The sequence below is a fragment of the Mercenaria mercenaria genome, chromosome 19, assembly GCF_021730395.1.
Source record: "Mercenaria mercenaria strain notata chromosome 19, MADL_Memer_1, whole genome shotgun sequence".
Lineage (NCBI taxonomy): Eukaryota > Metazoa > Mollusca > Bivalvia > Venerida > Veneridae > Mercenaria > Mercenaria mercenaria.
This window is the reverse complement of record NC_069379.1, coordinates 38,895,867-38,913,647: the sequence shown is the minus strand read 5'-3', so window position 1 is coordinate 38,913,647 and position 17,781 is coordinate 38,895,867. Positions and strand designations below refer to the sequence as shown.

Here is a 17,781-nt window from a genome sequence, read left to right as displayed (position 1 = left end):
TCTTTGATTATGAGAATCTGAGCTTGAGTTTCGAGAAAATTTTGCGGTAGAAAGCTGCATTATATGATTTTTATATAAATATAAAAAAGAAATCTAATATTCTCCGTAGGGAAAATGAGAAATTTTTTCTCTAGTTTTCAGGGGAGATAACTCATGAAAAAACAAAATTATCAGTGGAGATGATCTAAAGGAATTATTTTGAGAATCTCTGTCACTATAAAACCTGTCAATAGGCACCTTATTTCTATCGTATGACATTTTCAAAGCTTACATTATTAAATTGTATGTACACTTTTAGTGAAATTGAGGCCTATTACGGGTAGTCATCCTTAATACTTATGCGAAAATAACGCTATCTATCTTGGTTGTGAAACCGGGATAGATAACCAAATTCTAAAAACATTTCCATAGTCTCACGCAAGAACACAATGTCAAGTTAATGTATATGATCAATTTGTTAATTTTTTAACATATCGGATATCAACCACTTAAACAAAATCTGATTTACCACTTTTAAGAAATCAGATCATATTCGTACACCCAAGTATTCATTACTCAAAAGTTGAGATAATTTCTATTTAAAGTAAATTTATTTTCAACAGAATAAATTTGATGCATTTAAAACTGCTATTGATATTGTACTGTTGTGAATTTAATGTTTAAACTAAACATTTGTCATGCTATAAAAATGTATTTCAGCATGATATTACCATTTTCTACATTGTATATATGCGCGATATTGACAGGGTTCCCATATTAGTATCTAAACCTGTATATATCATGCGGGTTGCGTAATAGGTATCTTTCAGTAAGTCTATTTACAAAATGTAATTGTGAAATGTGATCCATACAGGGGAATTTGTTCAAAAAACCTTCAGGTGAATCAAATCTATTTCTCTATAAATAGTAAAAGACAGCTTAAGTAGACTATTAAATGCCGTTGATAGTTAAAGGTTTCTTAAATTGTTTAGCGTGGGTAGTCGACGAATGTCCACACTGGGAATGGGTTGAACAGCACTTTAAATAACTTTGAGCCTATGACAGGTGTCATATTTACCTCCCCAGTATCCAGTCTAGTCCGATATCACAGCAAGTTACACGGTGTATGTCTTTGAAGATAGTTGCGACAATGTGACTAGTGCAAGATGGAATGATGCATTGCTACTCTTGCATTATGCATTGTTCCCATTTTTCAAACTGCATGTGCGATGCAGTATTCTTCTAAGACTACAGAGCATGTAAGTGCCCGTCGTTTATTATGTCAAATTGATATGTTAAGTACAAAATACAAGTTTTTGGTATTTTAAAGGACTTTGACTAAACTGTCTGACATTTTAGTTATTTTCCTATCTAAGACAAAAATACTATCTCTACAGGTATAGTAGAGCAGGAACATTTCCCACCTGAGGAAATAAAAGACATCAGTGATAATCCTAATCCAACCAATGAGCTTATCTCTGAAATGTCCGAGAAATCTTGTACCATTGGCGACCTTTTCAGAGACGTTTTGAACATGGGGCGTATTGATATTGTACAAATTAGTCGAGCAAACTGGGGTAAGTATGCGTGAAAGAAATAGTTCACCATGATGCTGCAACACGTGTGATAAAGTAGTACATTGCATCTAGCAGTTTGTAATCTTGAGATTGTTTACAAATTTCGTCTTGTAAACGTATGCTCATATCTGGAACAACTGATACGTATTAGACCTTCCTGCTCGTATATAGATGTTTTACACAAGTTATTGGTTGTTATGCTAGTCAGCGGATGCTTTGATTTTAACGCGCATGCGTGTGGCAAAAGAACTCTCAACCACGCCTAGTAAACTGTATTTGTTGAGTTTACATAATGATCATTGTCCAAAAAGATCCCGAAACTGACACAAAGAAAGTATCGAATAGTTAAGGATACCCATGGATCGCGGTTTTGATGTGAATTTAGAGGTTTCATTAAACACCTTAAATGAATATGAGAGGGTTGAGTTCGAACAAAACAGCTACTTTAACTGGGTAAAGCATTACGGAGATCGATGTAGAACGTATTTAGGAAGGTCTTACTACAATCTAGTGACTTACTATACCCTCCTGCAATTAAAGCTTCAAAAATCATTCTGTTTAGTATAATAGCTATTCTACAAGACGACAGGTGTCCTTTCTAAATTATTGTTTTCATCGTCGTCTTATAACTTTTCAGTCTATCTGTGTTCAGTAAAATGTTTCAAATATTAATAAATTACAGAACAAAAGTTAGGTCTAAAGTTAGATCAGTCAAATTTACAAAATTGAACAATTTTGTTTCAGTTGAGGAAAATAAATATAATATGAGCTGCGCCATGAGAAAACCAACATAGTGGGTTTGCGGCCAGATGGATCCAGACCAGCCTCCGCATCTGCGCAGTCTGGTCAGGATCCATGCTGTTCGCTAAGAGTTTCTCCAGTTCTAATAGGCTTTGAAAGCAAACAGCATGGATCCTGCCCAGACTGCGCGGATGCGCAGGCTGGTCTGGATCCATGCTAGTCGCAAACACACTATGTTGGTTTTCCCATGACACGGCTCAATTATGATAAGTACTCGATGCTTTTTTGAAATACATTAACTTACGCAACATTATTTTCCGCAAAGTGATACCTGAAACAGGAAGAGTATTTAAACAGAAAACAAGGTGTATCTTTGCTAACAATATAAACAAAAGTTAACAATAAAAGATTTACGCCGACCTTATGAAGCTAGTTATTGTTATAAAACCTCTAAAGTTGATGGAAGCGAACCATATGAAATTTTGACAGAAATACAAGTTCTAGCTATAGATAGTGCGTGCAAACATAACACATACTCCGAAAATAAAGTACAATTTCATCTTAAAGCTAATATAACAACAGTCAACAAAATATAATTTTTAAAAGTCTACACATGCATATAGTGTGACCCTGCTTACAATGGTCACCTTCTTGTCCGGCCTATATTATGACCCGTTATATAGCGTGACCCTATATAACGTTCATTTAATATTTCATGTTGCAAGGAAATGATGATGTTCTGTTTGTTCCACACACTGCTGTCAACAAAGGTACTTTACTTGCATAAACATCGGGGGGGGGGGGGGGAAGATATGAGAAAAAGATTAAATTTCTTTGTTTGCGACATGCATAATTTGTACGAATATTTCAGTTAAAGATTGCCATGTATACGCAGATAAGCGGGGTGCGGCTCCGCAAATGGTTATGGAAATTCCAGGTAATACTTTGTTCTTTATAAAGTTATTATGAATCAATAAATCTGATATTATCATATTTTTATAATTACTTTTTGTTGGTACACTCTATTCTAAACACCTAATACACACAAATCGAAAGTCATTCCTTCAATAAAATAGATGTATATCAAGACTGTCTGAATGAAGTACGTGATCGTACTAAGATATGTAACAATGTTTCACAGCTAATAAGGAACTTTACAATAAAAACTGCTTGGGTTATTCTTAGACCCTTTTCTAGTACTGTAAGAACATTTAATTTCGTGGGCATGAAATTTCGTGGTTTTGGTCAAAACAGCAATTTAGTGGGGATATGAATTCGTGGATTTCAACTTTTGAACATAAAATGAATGGGAATTTACTTGTTCGTTGGGATTATATTTCGTGGATTGACTCAACCACGAAATCCACGAAAATGAGTCCCCCACGAATATTAATGATTTCACAGTATTAGGCATGTCAAACATTGCCCATATGATCCTATGTAACAATTGCAATCAAATTTGTGAGATGTTTAATCCACTTAATATTAGTTGTAGAGATTGCTAGATGAAGATAATGTTAACACGACCCCATTTGTCATACCAGTAAGAATTAGGAATTTGCAGATGTGAGAACGCTGAAAATGAATATTATACAAAACATTGTAATTTTTGTAGTTGTCGTGTTAAAACCGGTATTTAATATGTCCCAAACCGTGAACTATTTCATTACCGTTCCAAATGTGTATGATTATATCACGAGAACTGTGACCTAGGATATAATTCTTAAACATCTGAACTCAAAACAAAACTTTATTCTACGATAAAATCACTGTTTTGGATATAGAACAAATACTCAAAACTCACTTTGAAAAATACGCAATTTACGCATAAGTAGCATTTTCAAATATCTAGTTTCTGTCTTACCGTCTATAATTTGATAAGTTGAATGTAGATTTATGTTTTTAAATAACATTACATGAAATTTCATTTTTCAATTCAAGATCAAGAAATTGAAGAAGAGGACTGTGACAAAGGTAAAGTAGAAAACACAAAGGAACAGAATTAATTGAGATAGGATGATATTAGGATTTATCGACCTGGAGAAAATGATATCCCCTAGGGTTATATCACCCTTCACAGGTTCATAAATTCTCATATTGATCGAACCTAAAAGGCAATATTTGCATTAATCATTTAGTCAAAATATTTGCAGCTTTTCATGATTTTTTTTATGTACGAAACCACCTTGTTTTGACGTCAAAATGTACTTACGTCAGTGCTGGAGTTATAAAACAAAGTCTAAGTCAAACTCATTAACGACCTTTAGTTATGCATAAATAAATATATCAAACGATTTCAATTTGAGATTTTGGGGCCACATTTACGTACTTTCAGCTGTTTAAATGCACATTTAAACTGTAAATTTATAAATTGAAAACCTATACGTTTATAATCAGTAAATTTACAGATAATCTGTAAAACTACTACTTTCTGAGACCTGCTGACGTTCCAACTTGGACAAAATACGATGTAACTGATTGCAGAGTTGGAGCGGTCTTCTGCGCATGCCCGGAAGTGATTATCAGTTGGAGCGCACGGCAAAAAAATGCATTTTTTTCATGTCCGCACGCATTTAGTGTATAATACATATAGTATACTGACTGAAAGTTAGGGTGAGTGTTACCATTGTTACAAAATATATTCATTTAAGACACTTTTCGTTCAAATTGCTTGAATCCGGTATATACCGGAGTATGTAATTTATACCGGCGCTCCAAAAGGAAACTGAATCTTGAATTGAAATAAAAGTATTGCAGTCTCTACCTTAAATCGATCCATTTCCATCTCGAATAGTAGAATTGAATGAAAGTCCTTTCATAAGAAATGTCTAAGATCAAATAATTTCGATAAATGCTCGCTATCTTTTCTAATCAGAAACATCGAAACAAGGTCGATTGACGCAGTCTTTGTATCGTTCCGTACTGAAGTGGAATAGTATGAATTTGATTATTTTTATTTAACCGGAACAGTCATAGCGGAAAGGGGGTTGGATGTGGTGGGACTTGACCCTCATCACATCGTCTGAAAATTTGATCTAGTCCAACATGCAAATAAAAAGTATTCTAGCAGCATTTTTCATGTAAAAGCAGGGTAACATATAAATAAATAATTCACGGTAACCTTATATAAATTAGCGAAATAAAAAGGGTGGTGGTAAGACAAAAAGGGGGTTTTTATAGCCATATCTGTCCATTGCCTTTGCATTCATTAACGTTTATCTTTTGGCATTTAGAGACAGCACTTCGAGTTTAATCATTCAGTTTATTTTCTTGGATATTCGTTTTACAGTTATTAATCAGCTAAAGATCATAACATATAACTAACTGTCTGATTAGTCTAGAAAGTTCAACAGGTTAAGCGGTTTCCGTAAGTGACGTATCCTCCGTTTTGGATTTCTGCGTGTTCCGTCTGCCATGGTTGCTCGAATGAACTACATTAACAATCGGAGAATGCCATATTGGGTGTGACTAAAAAAATCTAGTGCGCCTATTATATATTACAGACTCCGGTATATTCCGCATTCAAGCAATCTGAACAAAAAGTTTTTTGTTTTTGTTTTTTTTTTTTTTTTTGGTTGGGTTTAACGTCGCTGAACAAAAGGTATCTTGAATGTATATACTTTGCCGATACTGATCCTAACTTCTAGTGGGTATATTATACATATTATATTACACTCAATGCGTGCGGACGTGCAAAAATTTTGCGTTTTTTTATCGTACGCTCCAACTGATAATCACTTCCGGCCATGCGCAGAATGGCTGCACCAGATCTGTAATGAAAAACATCGATGCCGAAATAACATTAGTTGGAAGCATAATCGAGCGTAACTTTCTTATCCATTACCTTGAGATGATTTTTTCTGTCTGATAGTTTTGTTTTTTTAGTAAATCTAGGACATACAAAGCAGTATGATGCATTTCTGAGTTATGCATACCCAAATTTACGCATTGCCAAGAGGACGATAAGAAAACTAGAAAATGAAGGATTCACATTGTTTGTACCAGGTCGTGATGACCTACCAGGAGGAGCGAAACATGTACTCACAGCTTATGTGATTGAGAAAAGGTCGGTATAACGTGCTTAAGGCAAATACGATTTTCATTAAATAAAAAGTTGTATAGCAGTATAAAAGCCACAGTTCTGCTTTTGAACAAGAATTGTAACAATTGATAGTTTTCGTCATTTTTGCTGTTATACTTATTCTTCGGAACTGTACACTTTAGGTTCCTTACTTATTCTTCAGAACTGTACACTTTCGGTCCATTTCAGTTTTGCAAACTTCTGCTCACTCAAGCTGAAGTAATTACATTGGATAGTTTATTGACTGGCTGATTAAATACAGTTCTTTGAATGAACACGTTGTGTCTTTTTTTCTTCAGGTGTAAACGTGTCATCATCCTGTTGACAAAAGCATTCCGTTCCAGTCCGGAGTGCGACTTCCAGGTCAGATTTGCAAACGCTCTCGATTCAGGTTTGTTTGTATTATAAATTGATATCTTGCTCTTTACCGTTCGGCTATTTTCATTAAGTTTAATTGTGATAGGGACGAACACAAATTTTATAAACATATTTTCTTTTGTTACTCATTACGTATGTATGTGTTTTATATTATTCGATGAAAGAAGATACATGTAATAAACGAGTAGATCTATAAACCATAAAAATAATAAAAGGATCATAAGTATTTGCATTTTACCATAATTGAATGTCAAAGAAATCAGAAAACATAATAGAACTATTTATAGTTTTTTCTACAAAGACATCTTGATGTCACGACATTTTCACGTTATGATGCAATGCACGTGACGTTGCGCGGGCAAACTGAATATGATTTGGTTAAAACCATTAATTACAAATGCATAAAGTAAAGAGAAAATTTGTTTGTTTCAGTGTTAGATCGAAATATATTTCACTCGTGAACACCATAATTTACATTTCACTCGTGGCTGTGCCACTCGTGAAAATATTGCATTATAGTGTTTGTTCGGTGAAATATATATCGATCTTACACTAAAACAAGAAAAAAAATATCCTCTACATATTTATGAATCATTGTATTGTTAAGAAGAAGTAAAATATTTCTGAACCCCGTTTTCTCAGCTAATTGTAATCGGAAATAGTACCCACGTATAACATTTTCATCTACATTTTCATTTAAAATATTGAAAAAACAAATATTCGAGTTTAGGAGACAAAAATATTTCTGTCGCTGTTTTCTGTAAACTTCATCAAAACTACTTTTCTCAAATAACTGAATCTAGAAAAAATAGAAAATGTTTATCATTTTTATATAAGTTAAAACATTACCAGAAAAAAGACGTACAACAATATTTCAACGGCTTTAGAAAAAAACATCACAAAGTTGAAATTAAAATTCTTCACTGCAATTAACTGTAAATCTAGTACCTGACAAAAAATATGAAATTTTGCGCAATTGACTCTTTTTTGGGCGAGGGGGAGGGGTGGGGGGGGGGGGGGGGGGGGGCGGTACTGTACTTTGAGACTTCTCTATCGATCTTTTTTGCATCTCCCATAAATAGCTACAGTATTGTATTGTATTGTAAAAGGATTTTTATAGGGATATATCATGCTCACAGAACCTCCCTCGTGTAATATATAATTAACATGTGTGCTTAAACTACCAAACACTAAAATAAAAACATTCATCTAAAATTACAGGAGCTATAGAGATGAAGATCATCCCAGTAATTTGTGAAGACAATGTTGAGGTGCCCAGGTTCCTCAACTTTATACACACCTGTGACATCACCAAGAATGAATGGTCTAAACTTTATAGGGCCCTTTCTCATCAGTGCACCGGCGAAAATACAAGGTTTCTGGAAAGTTTAACATACCCTCCACCGGTTAATGTTGAAAATGAATTCCAGCAACTAAGCATACACACGGATAACGTAAGGTTTCAATTGATCTTTTTTTTTTTTTTTGATAACATAAGGTTTTAAAATTAAAACTAGCTTTTAGCAAACAGATAGTGGTTATTTTGTTCCAAACAACATTTAAATTTCTGCTCTGCATTACATAGTTCATTCATGAACAACAGGGATGAATTATAAACGAAAAGGTTTCCTGGTTGTACACTGGCTGGTTACAGGTCAAATTATGTAAGGTTTATCAATCATAATGAAATAGTCCAGCAAACGATAACATCGCTGACTGCAGTAAAGATTATTTTTTGAAACCTGTGAGACGACCCATTGTATATGATATTGTGGAAACGTTTCAAACACCATAATTCTGACTTGAAAATAAGATAAAATAGGTTTTTACAGTTGCGTAGGTTCTCATATTTCCGATCCGATGGTAAGTAGCACGTTTAGGATATACTACTAATTCGTTCTTTTCATTTGCTTTGGAAAATTAAACTGCAATGCATTCGGTTACCAAAAGACATTGCTATGTGTGGGAATTTTAATGAAATCGGCTACAGAATTAACTAAAAATTAAAACTTTCCTTACCTCCCGAAAAGCGTCTTACAAATTATACTTTTATAGACATCTCAGCTTGTACATATCTCTGTTAAACTACAAGAAGGTCCGAGTCATTGTATGGGTATTAGACTTGATATCTCTTCACTACCAGTCGTTATATAATGGACCAGTCATTTCTGTAGAAAAAAAGTGTCTAGCCTATTACGATATACACTGCCTGAGCCTATGAATAGAGCAGTCACTTGCCTAATGTAGCCAGTCAAATTCCAAATTGACATTTTACTGTTACATCATCCACATGCATTAAATAAGCGGCTAGATTCTATCGCTTAATCCTTTGAGTGGAAACATAGTACAGGTTTGACTTACCTTTATAGAAATGTCTAGCTAAGTGTTTCTCAATTTTATGCATCAATTACAAATTGAAAAAAAAATTACATAATAGCTTGAGGATCATTTACATACTCTTAATACATTTTTGTCCAAACTATTGAATTAGTTTCTAAATATTTCGACTGTAACTAATGGTATGTAAGAAATGGTTTTGGGCTTTAAAAATGTCTGGTTTAATGTACAAAGCTGTTAAGCAAAATAATTTGCCCAATGCACATCGTGTATGCTGGACATAGTTGTAGGTACACGTAAATGCACTTGATACAGTCTTGCCTCGAAGTATATCTGGTGTTCACTCAAACAGCTATAATTTCTTAATGTTAATATGTTAGCGTTATAATGTTGCTGACACGTTTTTGTTATAAAAATGAAATGTAGGGATAACGCATGTTTTTTCGTGTTATAACATCTGCATAATCCCTCGGGATACGTTGGTACCATCGCCCGTTAGAATCCCGAGGGATTGGTTGGTGCCCGAGCCAGTTAGGGCGAGGGTACAAACGTATCCCGAGGGATTATGCAGATGTTATAACACGAAATGAACATGCTCTAACGCTTTTCTAGCATAAAACGCGTAAAAACTGATAAATGAATACATTGTCACTCAACGTCCTTAAATTTCCACGAAATGCGCGTGAATGTTTGAGTTGTTTTTTTTTTTTGTTTTTTTACGTCATTACGTTTTGAATTATCCGTTTTTGGGCTGAATGACGTTTACGCTTTGCCACAGAACGCGCATATATAAAAAGGTGTTATAACAGCACGCGAGCGCGACAATCTCTCTGTTAACGCACGTTTTCTCTCCTGTTAAAACACCCCCGAAAAGTGGCAAGAACAGCAGTTTTATGCTAGAATGTATCTGTTTCTTCTTCAATCTTAATTTCGATAGTTGTTTCCTCATATATTTGCCAAAGGTTTGATTATAAACAAGCATTGTAAATAATATAACCGAATCCAATGTTTTTATTGTCTCCCTTTATTGCCAGATATCAGAAGATCGTTATCAACCTGATGGAGACTCTGGAATAGTTCATGACATAAAAGCTCAAGATGGGAATGGGAACGAAGTTTACGTGTAGCTATGGAGACTCTGGAATAGTGCATGACATTAAAGCTCCAGATGGGAATGGGAACGAAGTTTACATGTAGCTATGGAAACTCTGGAATAGTGCATGACATTAAAGCTCAAGATGGGAATGGGAACGAAGTTTACGTATAATTCTTCTTGCCCGCGGGATGATAGACGCAGTAGATTGACGCAACGTCAGCATAAATGTAATCCTAAGAATGTCACCTTCAATTTTGCTATAACTACATGTATGTTTTGCAAAAAGAAGACATTTAATGCCGTGTTATGCAAAAAGACGAAAGAAATGAAATTATACAGTCAAGGTGTAAAGGAAATGAGCCGCGCCATGAGAAAACCAACGTAGTGGGTTTGCGACCAGCATGGATCAAGATCAGCCTGCGCATCCGCGCAGTCCGGTCAGGATCCATGCTGTTCACTTTCAAAGCCTATTGCAATTACAGAAACTGTTAGCGAACAGCATGGATCCTGACCAGACTGAGCGGATGCGCAGGCTGGTCTGGATCCATGCTGGTCGCAAACCCACTATGTTGGTTTTCTCATGGCGCGACTCAAATATATTCTTCAGTAGCTCTATATTCTCTATCGATTCTATGGATATTTTATTTTATGTACTATCAATGTGCACCCTTTCTCATTATTTTGTGTTTTCAGATTACTCTTGTTTCACGTATACAAAAAAAAATGTGGTGTGCGAGTATCTTGCGATTGTGTCACAAATGCTTGCACAAACCTCATTTTCTAAACCCTTATCATTGTACTTTTGAATATGAATCCAATTCAACATTATGTAGATGTAATCGTTCGTAACAATTATTTATACATGTCCGGTATGATACCGATTTGACATTGTGTAATTGTACGTAATTATTAGAATATCTGTTATATGATTCCAATTAATATTGTGTATATATAATCGTATTCTGTGCAGTCTGATCATGATCTTTACTATTCGCTATTCAATCAGTATCTTTCGTTGGTAAGCACCCATTTTAACAGTTAATGGTACTGTCCATACTGAAAGATACTGACTAGTTCGTTATAGAAATTTAGCTGGAACTGTTAAGTTGTTGCTCAGGGCGTGGGGTATATTCCACGAATGCTTCTCATTGCAGAGAAGATGCAGCCGTTTCTGCGCATGCCCGGAATTCCACATTTCAGTAGATCTACCTCTTATGAGAAGAGTTGATCAGATCGAATATGCTGAATACTGTGCTTGGCTGCGATTTACATTTGCTTGAAAAGGATCTACTTACTTATTCTACTTACTGATCTAACTTATATCTGTTCCTAATGCATTGAAATCTCTTTTCGATCATTTGTTAAAAACTTTAACCATCTATTGATCGGAAAATTAATGTGCTTCCGTGGTGTAGTCCAAAAAAGGCCCTCCGTGGTATACATGTAGTCCAAAAAGGCCCTAACAATTAAATGATATTTTTGTTTCTATTTTTAGCACATTTGCGCGATAACCTGTGGCCAAATGGGCATTTTTTCACTCGTAAAATGTATTTTACATTAAATAAGATGCTTCACATGATATTTACATGTTTTGAGCTGTTTACTTGAAAACGAAATTAGTGTGTTTGTTTGGTGGACCGCTTTCTGAAATGTGGTAATATGAGGGTACCTGATTTCAGTTGACTTGCATTTCACTGCATACTATTTAACACCCCTTTTTCTTTTCGTTTTCTTGCAGCAAATGTATGGATATCTTGCGGAAAATATGACTACGACGGAGTGCAAATCTCAACTGTATCAAAATTGATCTGAAGTAGATGAATTTTATATGAAACAATTTTTTTTTTATCTTATTGGCATATAGCCTGAGTAAAGACGGTTAAAAAGCTCAGTCAGAGCATATGTTGTATTGTTATATTTCTTGCCTACATAAAAAAAATCTTATTTTATCTTATCTTCTGCTTCTCCGGGTAAGCATTGTCGCCGTTCATTTCTGTACGGTATGTCAGTATTTACAACATTCAGTTAACCTCAGATGCATCAATAGAATTTGCCGAGTTTGGTTTTAAAGTCAAGCACGGTTTTCGGTAAATTCAGTTCTTCCAGACGTTCACAATATAAAAGACCACTCAACTGATGTACAGGCAGGTGATCTATATTCAAACTTAGCCTAGATTTGATCAAGACACACAATCTGATCAAATTCCACGAACATCCAGTGAAAAATGTAGCCCATATTGCATCCACAAGGTTTTGGTTTGATTTGACCAGGTGACCTAGTCTTTGACCCTAGAAAATTCATATGCGAACTCGACCTAGATTTTATCAAGAAGAACATTCTGATCAATTTCACGAATATCCGATGAAAAGTACAGCCCATATTGCAATACACAGTTTTTCTTCGATTTGACCGGGTGACCTAGTTTTTATCCCAGATTAACCATATTCAAACATGGCCTAGATTTTATTAAGACAAACATTTTGATCACATTCCACGAATATTCGATGAAAAACGCAGACACTAGTGCATACACAAGATGTTTTTTATAAAAGATTCAGCTAGGTGGCCTAGTTTTTTATTCTAAAAAAACCCATATTCAAACTTGACCTAAATTTCATCAAGACAAACATTTTAATCAGTGAAAAAATTCCCCACTATTGCATACACACAGTTTTTCTTTGATCTGACTGGATGATCTAGATTTTTTTACCCAAGACTTGACCTAGATTTCATCAAGACAAACATTCTGATCAAATTTCATGAAAATCCTGTGTAAGGTATTTGACCTTCTGTTTGAACTTTTAATCCCATGTGATTAATATTCGAGTCTGACCTAGATTTCATCAAGACAATCATTCTAATAAAATTTCATGAAGATCAAGTAAAAACTGCAGCCTCTATTATTGCATACACAAGCTAAGTGTGAGCAGACGACGGACGACGAACATCGAGCGATTACAATAACTCATGTGAGGTAAAAAGTCACACTTTCAGCAAGATTTTTCCAGATGTTCCTCAGGTGAGCGACGTAGGACCATTTTGGTCCTCTTGTTCTGTAATTTAGAAATTATTATCAAGGACGCTATACAGGCAGAAAGATGTGCTCCGGACATTGTGGAATTTTTGTTGCTATTCGTTCCTATTTTTATGCTTTAAACATGGTCAGAGATATTAAAAATCAACTTTCTGCTGCTGTTAAAGCATTACTTTCTTATTTGTATTCAATTTTACACAAAATTAATTTCCGAAAAGTCCAAGTCAATAAAAATATTAAAAAATACCGACCTACCTACCCTATTTTAGCATGTTACCGGAAACAAACAAAATTTATTTTACGCCTTACTTTGGAAAACCATGCGAAAATAGCAGTTAATGGTGCCGTGGTACAGAAAAGCATTAATTAATTTCCGATTCTTTCCCCTGAAAAATAAAACTATAAACAAACTACAGTACCACTTCCATCCCATTACTGCCACATTCCTGTAACATATTTTTGTATTCAATGATTAATTAAATTTCTTGGAAGACCAATATGATGCCGCATTTGTGACCGAACAGATATGTATAACGCAGGAGCCAATGGATCAACGACATATGCAATATGCAGTAACCGTAAGAGCTTCGGGATTTTTTACTGTGTCCGTATTCATCTGTTTCTAAGGGATCACACTTTCATTCATGAAAACAGTGGTATGTAGTGGCAACCCAAATGAGTGTAATGGCTAGGATTTTTATGCCCCCACTTTGGGGGGAGCATATAGATTTGCTCTTGTCCGTCCGTCCTTCCGTCCTTCCGTCCGTCCGTCTGTCCGTCCGTCCGTCCTTCCGAAAATGTTGTGTCGCGCGTAGCTCTGAAAGTATTTGACGTAGAGTCACAAAACTTTACAGGAATGTTGGTCAGCATGTGTAGTTGTGCACCTGGGGTTTCGCGTCCGGATTCATTCAGTCATGTAGAAGTTATGGCCCCTGACTTTGTAAAAATTGGTCTTTTTAATGTTGTGTCGTGCCTAGCTCCAAAAGTATATGACCTAGAGTCACAAAACTTTGCAGGCATGTTGGTCAGCATGTGTAGTTGTGCACTTGGGGTTTCGCGTCCGGATTCATCCAGACATGTAGGAGTTATGGCCCCTGACTTAGTAAAAATTTGGTCATTTTAATGTTGTGTCGCGCATAGCTCCAAAAGTATTTGACCTAGAATCACCAAAGTTTACAGGAATGTTGGTCAGCATGTGTAGTTGTGCACCTGGGGTTTCGCGTCCGGATTCATTCAGTCCTGTAGCAGTTATGGCCCCTGACTTTTTAAAAGTTGGTCATTTTAATGTTGTGTCGTGCCTAGCTCCAAAAGTATATGACCTAGAGTCACAAAACTTTACAGGCATGTTGGTCAGCATGTGTAGTTGTGCACCTGGGGTTTCGCGTCCGGATTCATCCAGTCATGTAGGAGTTATGGCCCCTGACTTAGTAAAAAATTGGTCATTTTAATGTTGTGTCGCGCATAGCCCCAAAAGTATTTGACCTAGAATCACCAAAGTTTACAGGAATGTTGGTCAGCATGTGTAGTTGTGCACCTGGGGTTTCGCATCCGGATTCATTCAGTATTGTAGGAGTTCTGGCCCCTGACTAATGTCATGTAGTGGGGGCATCTGTGTCCCATGGACACATTTCTAGTTTATTTTAATTTGGGTATTTCTTTCAGAGTTTTAAGATTTTAAAACTTACAAAAAAAAACTGTACATTTCGAGATTGTAAAATCTTCAGTAGCTTGAGAGTGTTAAACACCCGTCGTAAACAATTTAAGTTTAATTACTATGTGGACAGAAACTTAGATTATGTATCTCCTGTGTTTTCCTGAATTGTCCTTTATAAACTCAATATATACTGTGTTCAGGGAACAGCCTAGGTGACTTGCTAGGGATATGGTCCCGCGCTCATAAGCTGAAACTCAATTATCATCGTTAAAAGCTAGGTTGAAATACATTTATAGATACGAAATGTTGTTAATAGAGTTGTAAATAGAACTGTTTTAAAAGGTTAATTCTAATATGCTTGCCTCTGTTAAAACACTCTTACGCTAGAATGACGTCACGTTTACGTGCTATGACGTCAAAGTTTTTGTTGCGACTAAGAAAGAGCGCTTCTATATTCTACCTAATGTTTTACTGAGATTAAGGGCATATTAGAATCGAAATAATTTATAGCACAAACGTGCTTTAACACTATTTATACACTCGGGTGGTAATACGTCGTTCAAATACTTTCACTCGGGCTGCGCCCTCGTGAAATTATTTGAACGACGTATGACCACCAATCGTGCATAAATAGTGTTAAAGCACTCTTTTTCTATAAATTATTTCTTGATTGGACATTGATTATAACTTTGAAATTCGGCTGAACAGTTATATGTAACTGTGCATTGCTCATCGTTGGAAATGATATTGTTTGAACTGTCATAAGTGTTCTGTTTTTAAGAAAGTTTCAGTTACACCGACCAGGCCACTAAGTTACACAAAGAACAACATACGTAATCAAAACTTTGTTTGACGTCCCACTCTGGTAAGTGTAGCGTCATCATATGTTGCTACTACTACATTGAAGTGTATGAAAATTGAACAGATGAACAGGCAAGGCGGCTTTAACTTGTCTAAGAACTTGAAATCAGTACTGATTCTTAATGTACAATATTCTGGTTGTGATAAAAATAGCATTCCACATTGAGGACAAATCACTGGGTTCTCTGTTCCATGAAAGTTTCCCTCGTGCCATATCAGCTCGAATGATTTATTACATTTGTTACACTAGAGAATATTGTCTTCGTGTCTGTTCACATGCCACTTCGGGTTTAATTTTGTTCAGCATGTTTCATAACATTTGTAACACATGAAGCCACTTAATGCAACGACTCACCCGCTTTCTTTGCTTATATTTAGAACTCGTATAGTTCAGTTTATTGGCGCCACCTCTTTTCAACCACGTCCAAATGGAGGGAGCCAGTATTACAGCTTTAGTAATTTTAGACGATTCAAATACTTTAGCAAGATTTTCTAGAATGTTACTGTGACACGTAAGAACTTTTTGGTCTTGTTCTGTAATTTAAAATGTATACTGTAGGACTATACAACAAAGAGTTCCGGAAAGTGAAGTTATGTTGTATTGTATTGATGTATGGTGATATTAAAATCCAACTTTTTGCTTGTTCAAGCATTACTTTCTTATTGAAATAAAAAAATTTCAAACTAGTTCAAAGTCAATACAAAAATTAAAATATTACTGACTACATTTTTTACATGTTGTAAAACCATTAATTTAGTACAAAAGTGCGAAAAATGCATTAAGCTGCGTGTAAAAAAGTTTAAATGATTTCCATTCTTTTCTAAAAAAATAAATAAAAAATTCAAAAGTACATTACAATTATTACTGCAATTTTAACTTTTTTGCTTTTGATTAATAACGAGAAAAGTGCCGATTTGTGACCGCGTATGTTATAACGAAGAGCCATGGATCAACCATATGCATATGCAGTCGAATTGGGTTTTTCACTTGTCCTATTCATCTGTTCAGATCCCCAACCACATGTAAAATCGTTGGTGTGTGGTGGCACGAGGTATGGTGGGCTTGGGGGGAGCATTGATTTAACTTTGCACCTCCGTCCATGGTGTGTCGTCTTCAAAATGGTTTCCGTATCTGAATGATTGAGTAGAGCACAAACAGGGTTTTGTCCATCCGTGTAGTTTTTCACCTGGGGTCACCTGTTAATCAGTCCTGTGATTAGCCGCTGACTTTTCACATTGGTATTCAACGCGCCTAGCTCGAACACATATGATAGAGCCAAATTTGATTTGGTCAGCACTTAGCTCGTGCACGGGGTATTCGTCGGGAAATACTATAGTCCAACATAGTCGGTTATGGTGACATATAACATAATGGCTTATGTTGTGTCCGAAGCTCAAAAGTTTGACTAAACCCAAGTTCAGATTGGTTCTTTGTGATTTATGGTTTGTGGATTATTTCAGATCAGACATACCCTGTACAAAAATGCATTAATCATGTTTGCTCTAATTTGCAATCAAAACTAAAAGTTGCGAAATTGTTTTATGGTTTAACGCGCGGATCATCTAGATCTGTGACGTTGGCCCCTAAATTAGAAAAATTGTCATTTTTTTGTATAGCCCAAAGTATTTGCGCACCAAAGTTTCGGATGTTTCACTGTTAGTTTCACTGGGTTTTGGCACAGTATATGTGGAAGTTTGGCCCTGACCTACTGTCAGGTAGTGGGCTCGTGTCATGCACTATCTATTATTTAATTTCGGTTTCTTTAGTTTTTAGATGTTCAACACTGCAACTAAAAAAATGACAATCGTTGAGAGAAAATTAATAGCTTAATGGTGTCATGTAATACAATTAAGTTAGATACTATTATAAAAACTTAGATTGATTTTTGGTTTGAATTGTCTTATAATTAATATACTGTTTAAACAGCCTAGTGTGATTGTAGAATGTACCAACCAAAATATTCACTTACATGTTAAACTGTTGAATATTTGACAATTCACATGTTGTTTGGCTGTAAATAATTTTTGGTTATTGCTAACTG

The 17,781-nt window shown here is 35.4% G+C and overlaps 1 protein-coding gene across 8 annotated transcripts in view; it reads left to right on the top strand.

Moving 5' to 3' along the window:
- Positions 1-17,781, top strand: part of LOC123542387 (myeloid differentiation primary response protein MyD88-like) — a 75,981-nt gene that overhangs the window by 20,439 nt on the left and 37,761 nt on the right. For 2 of the 8 annotated variants that reach the window (XM_053531784.1, XM_045328217.2), the window contains exons 2-8: positions 1,377-1,556; positions 3,169-3,234; positions 4,239-4,271; positions 6,183-6,363; positions 6,678-6,769; positions 7,978-8,210; positions 10,128-12,080. The exons of 2 other annotated variants lie outside the window; for them this stretch is intronic. In XM_053531784.1, the coding sequence (XP_053387759.1) occupies positions 1,377-1,556; positions 3,169-3,234; positions 4,239-4,271; positions 6,183-6,363; positions 6,678-6,769; positions 7,978-8,210; positions 10,128-10,220 (878 nt within the window). In that variant the 3' untranslated portion in view covers positions 10,221-12,080. Of the gene's footprint in view, positions 1-1,376; positions 1,557-3,168; positions 3,235-4,238; positions 4,272-6,182; positions 6,364-6,677; positions 6,770-7,977; positions 8,216-10,127; positions 12,081-17,781 lie in introns of those variants that run through there. 4 more of the 8 variants (XM_045328216.2, XM_053531785.1, XM_053531786.1 and 1 more) reach the window with 4 other exon arrangements.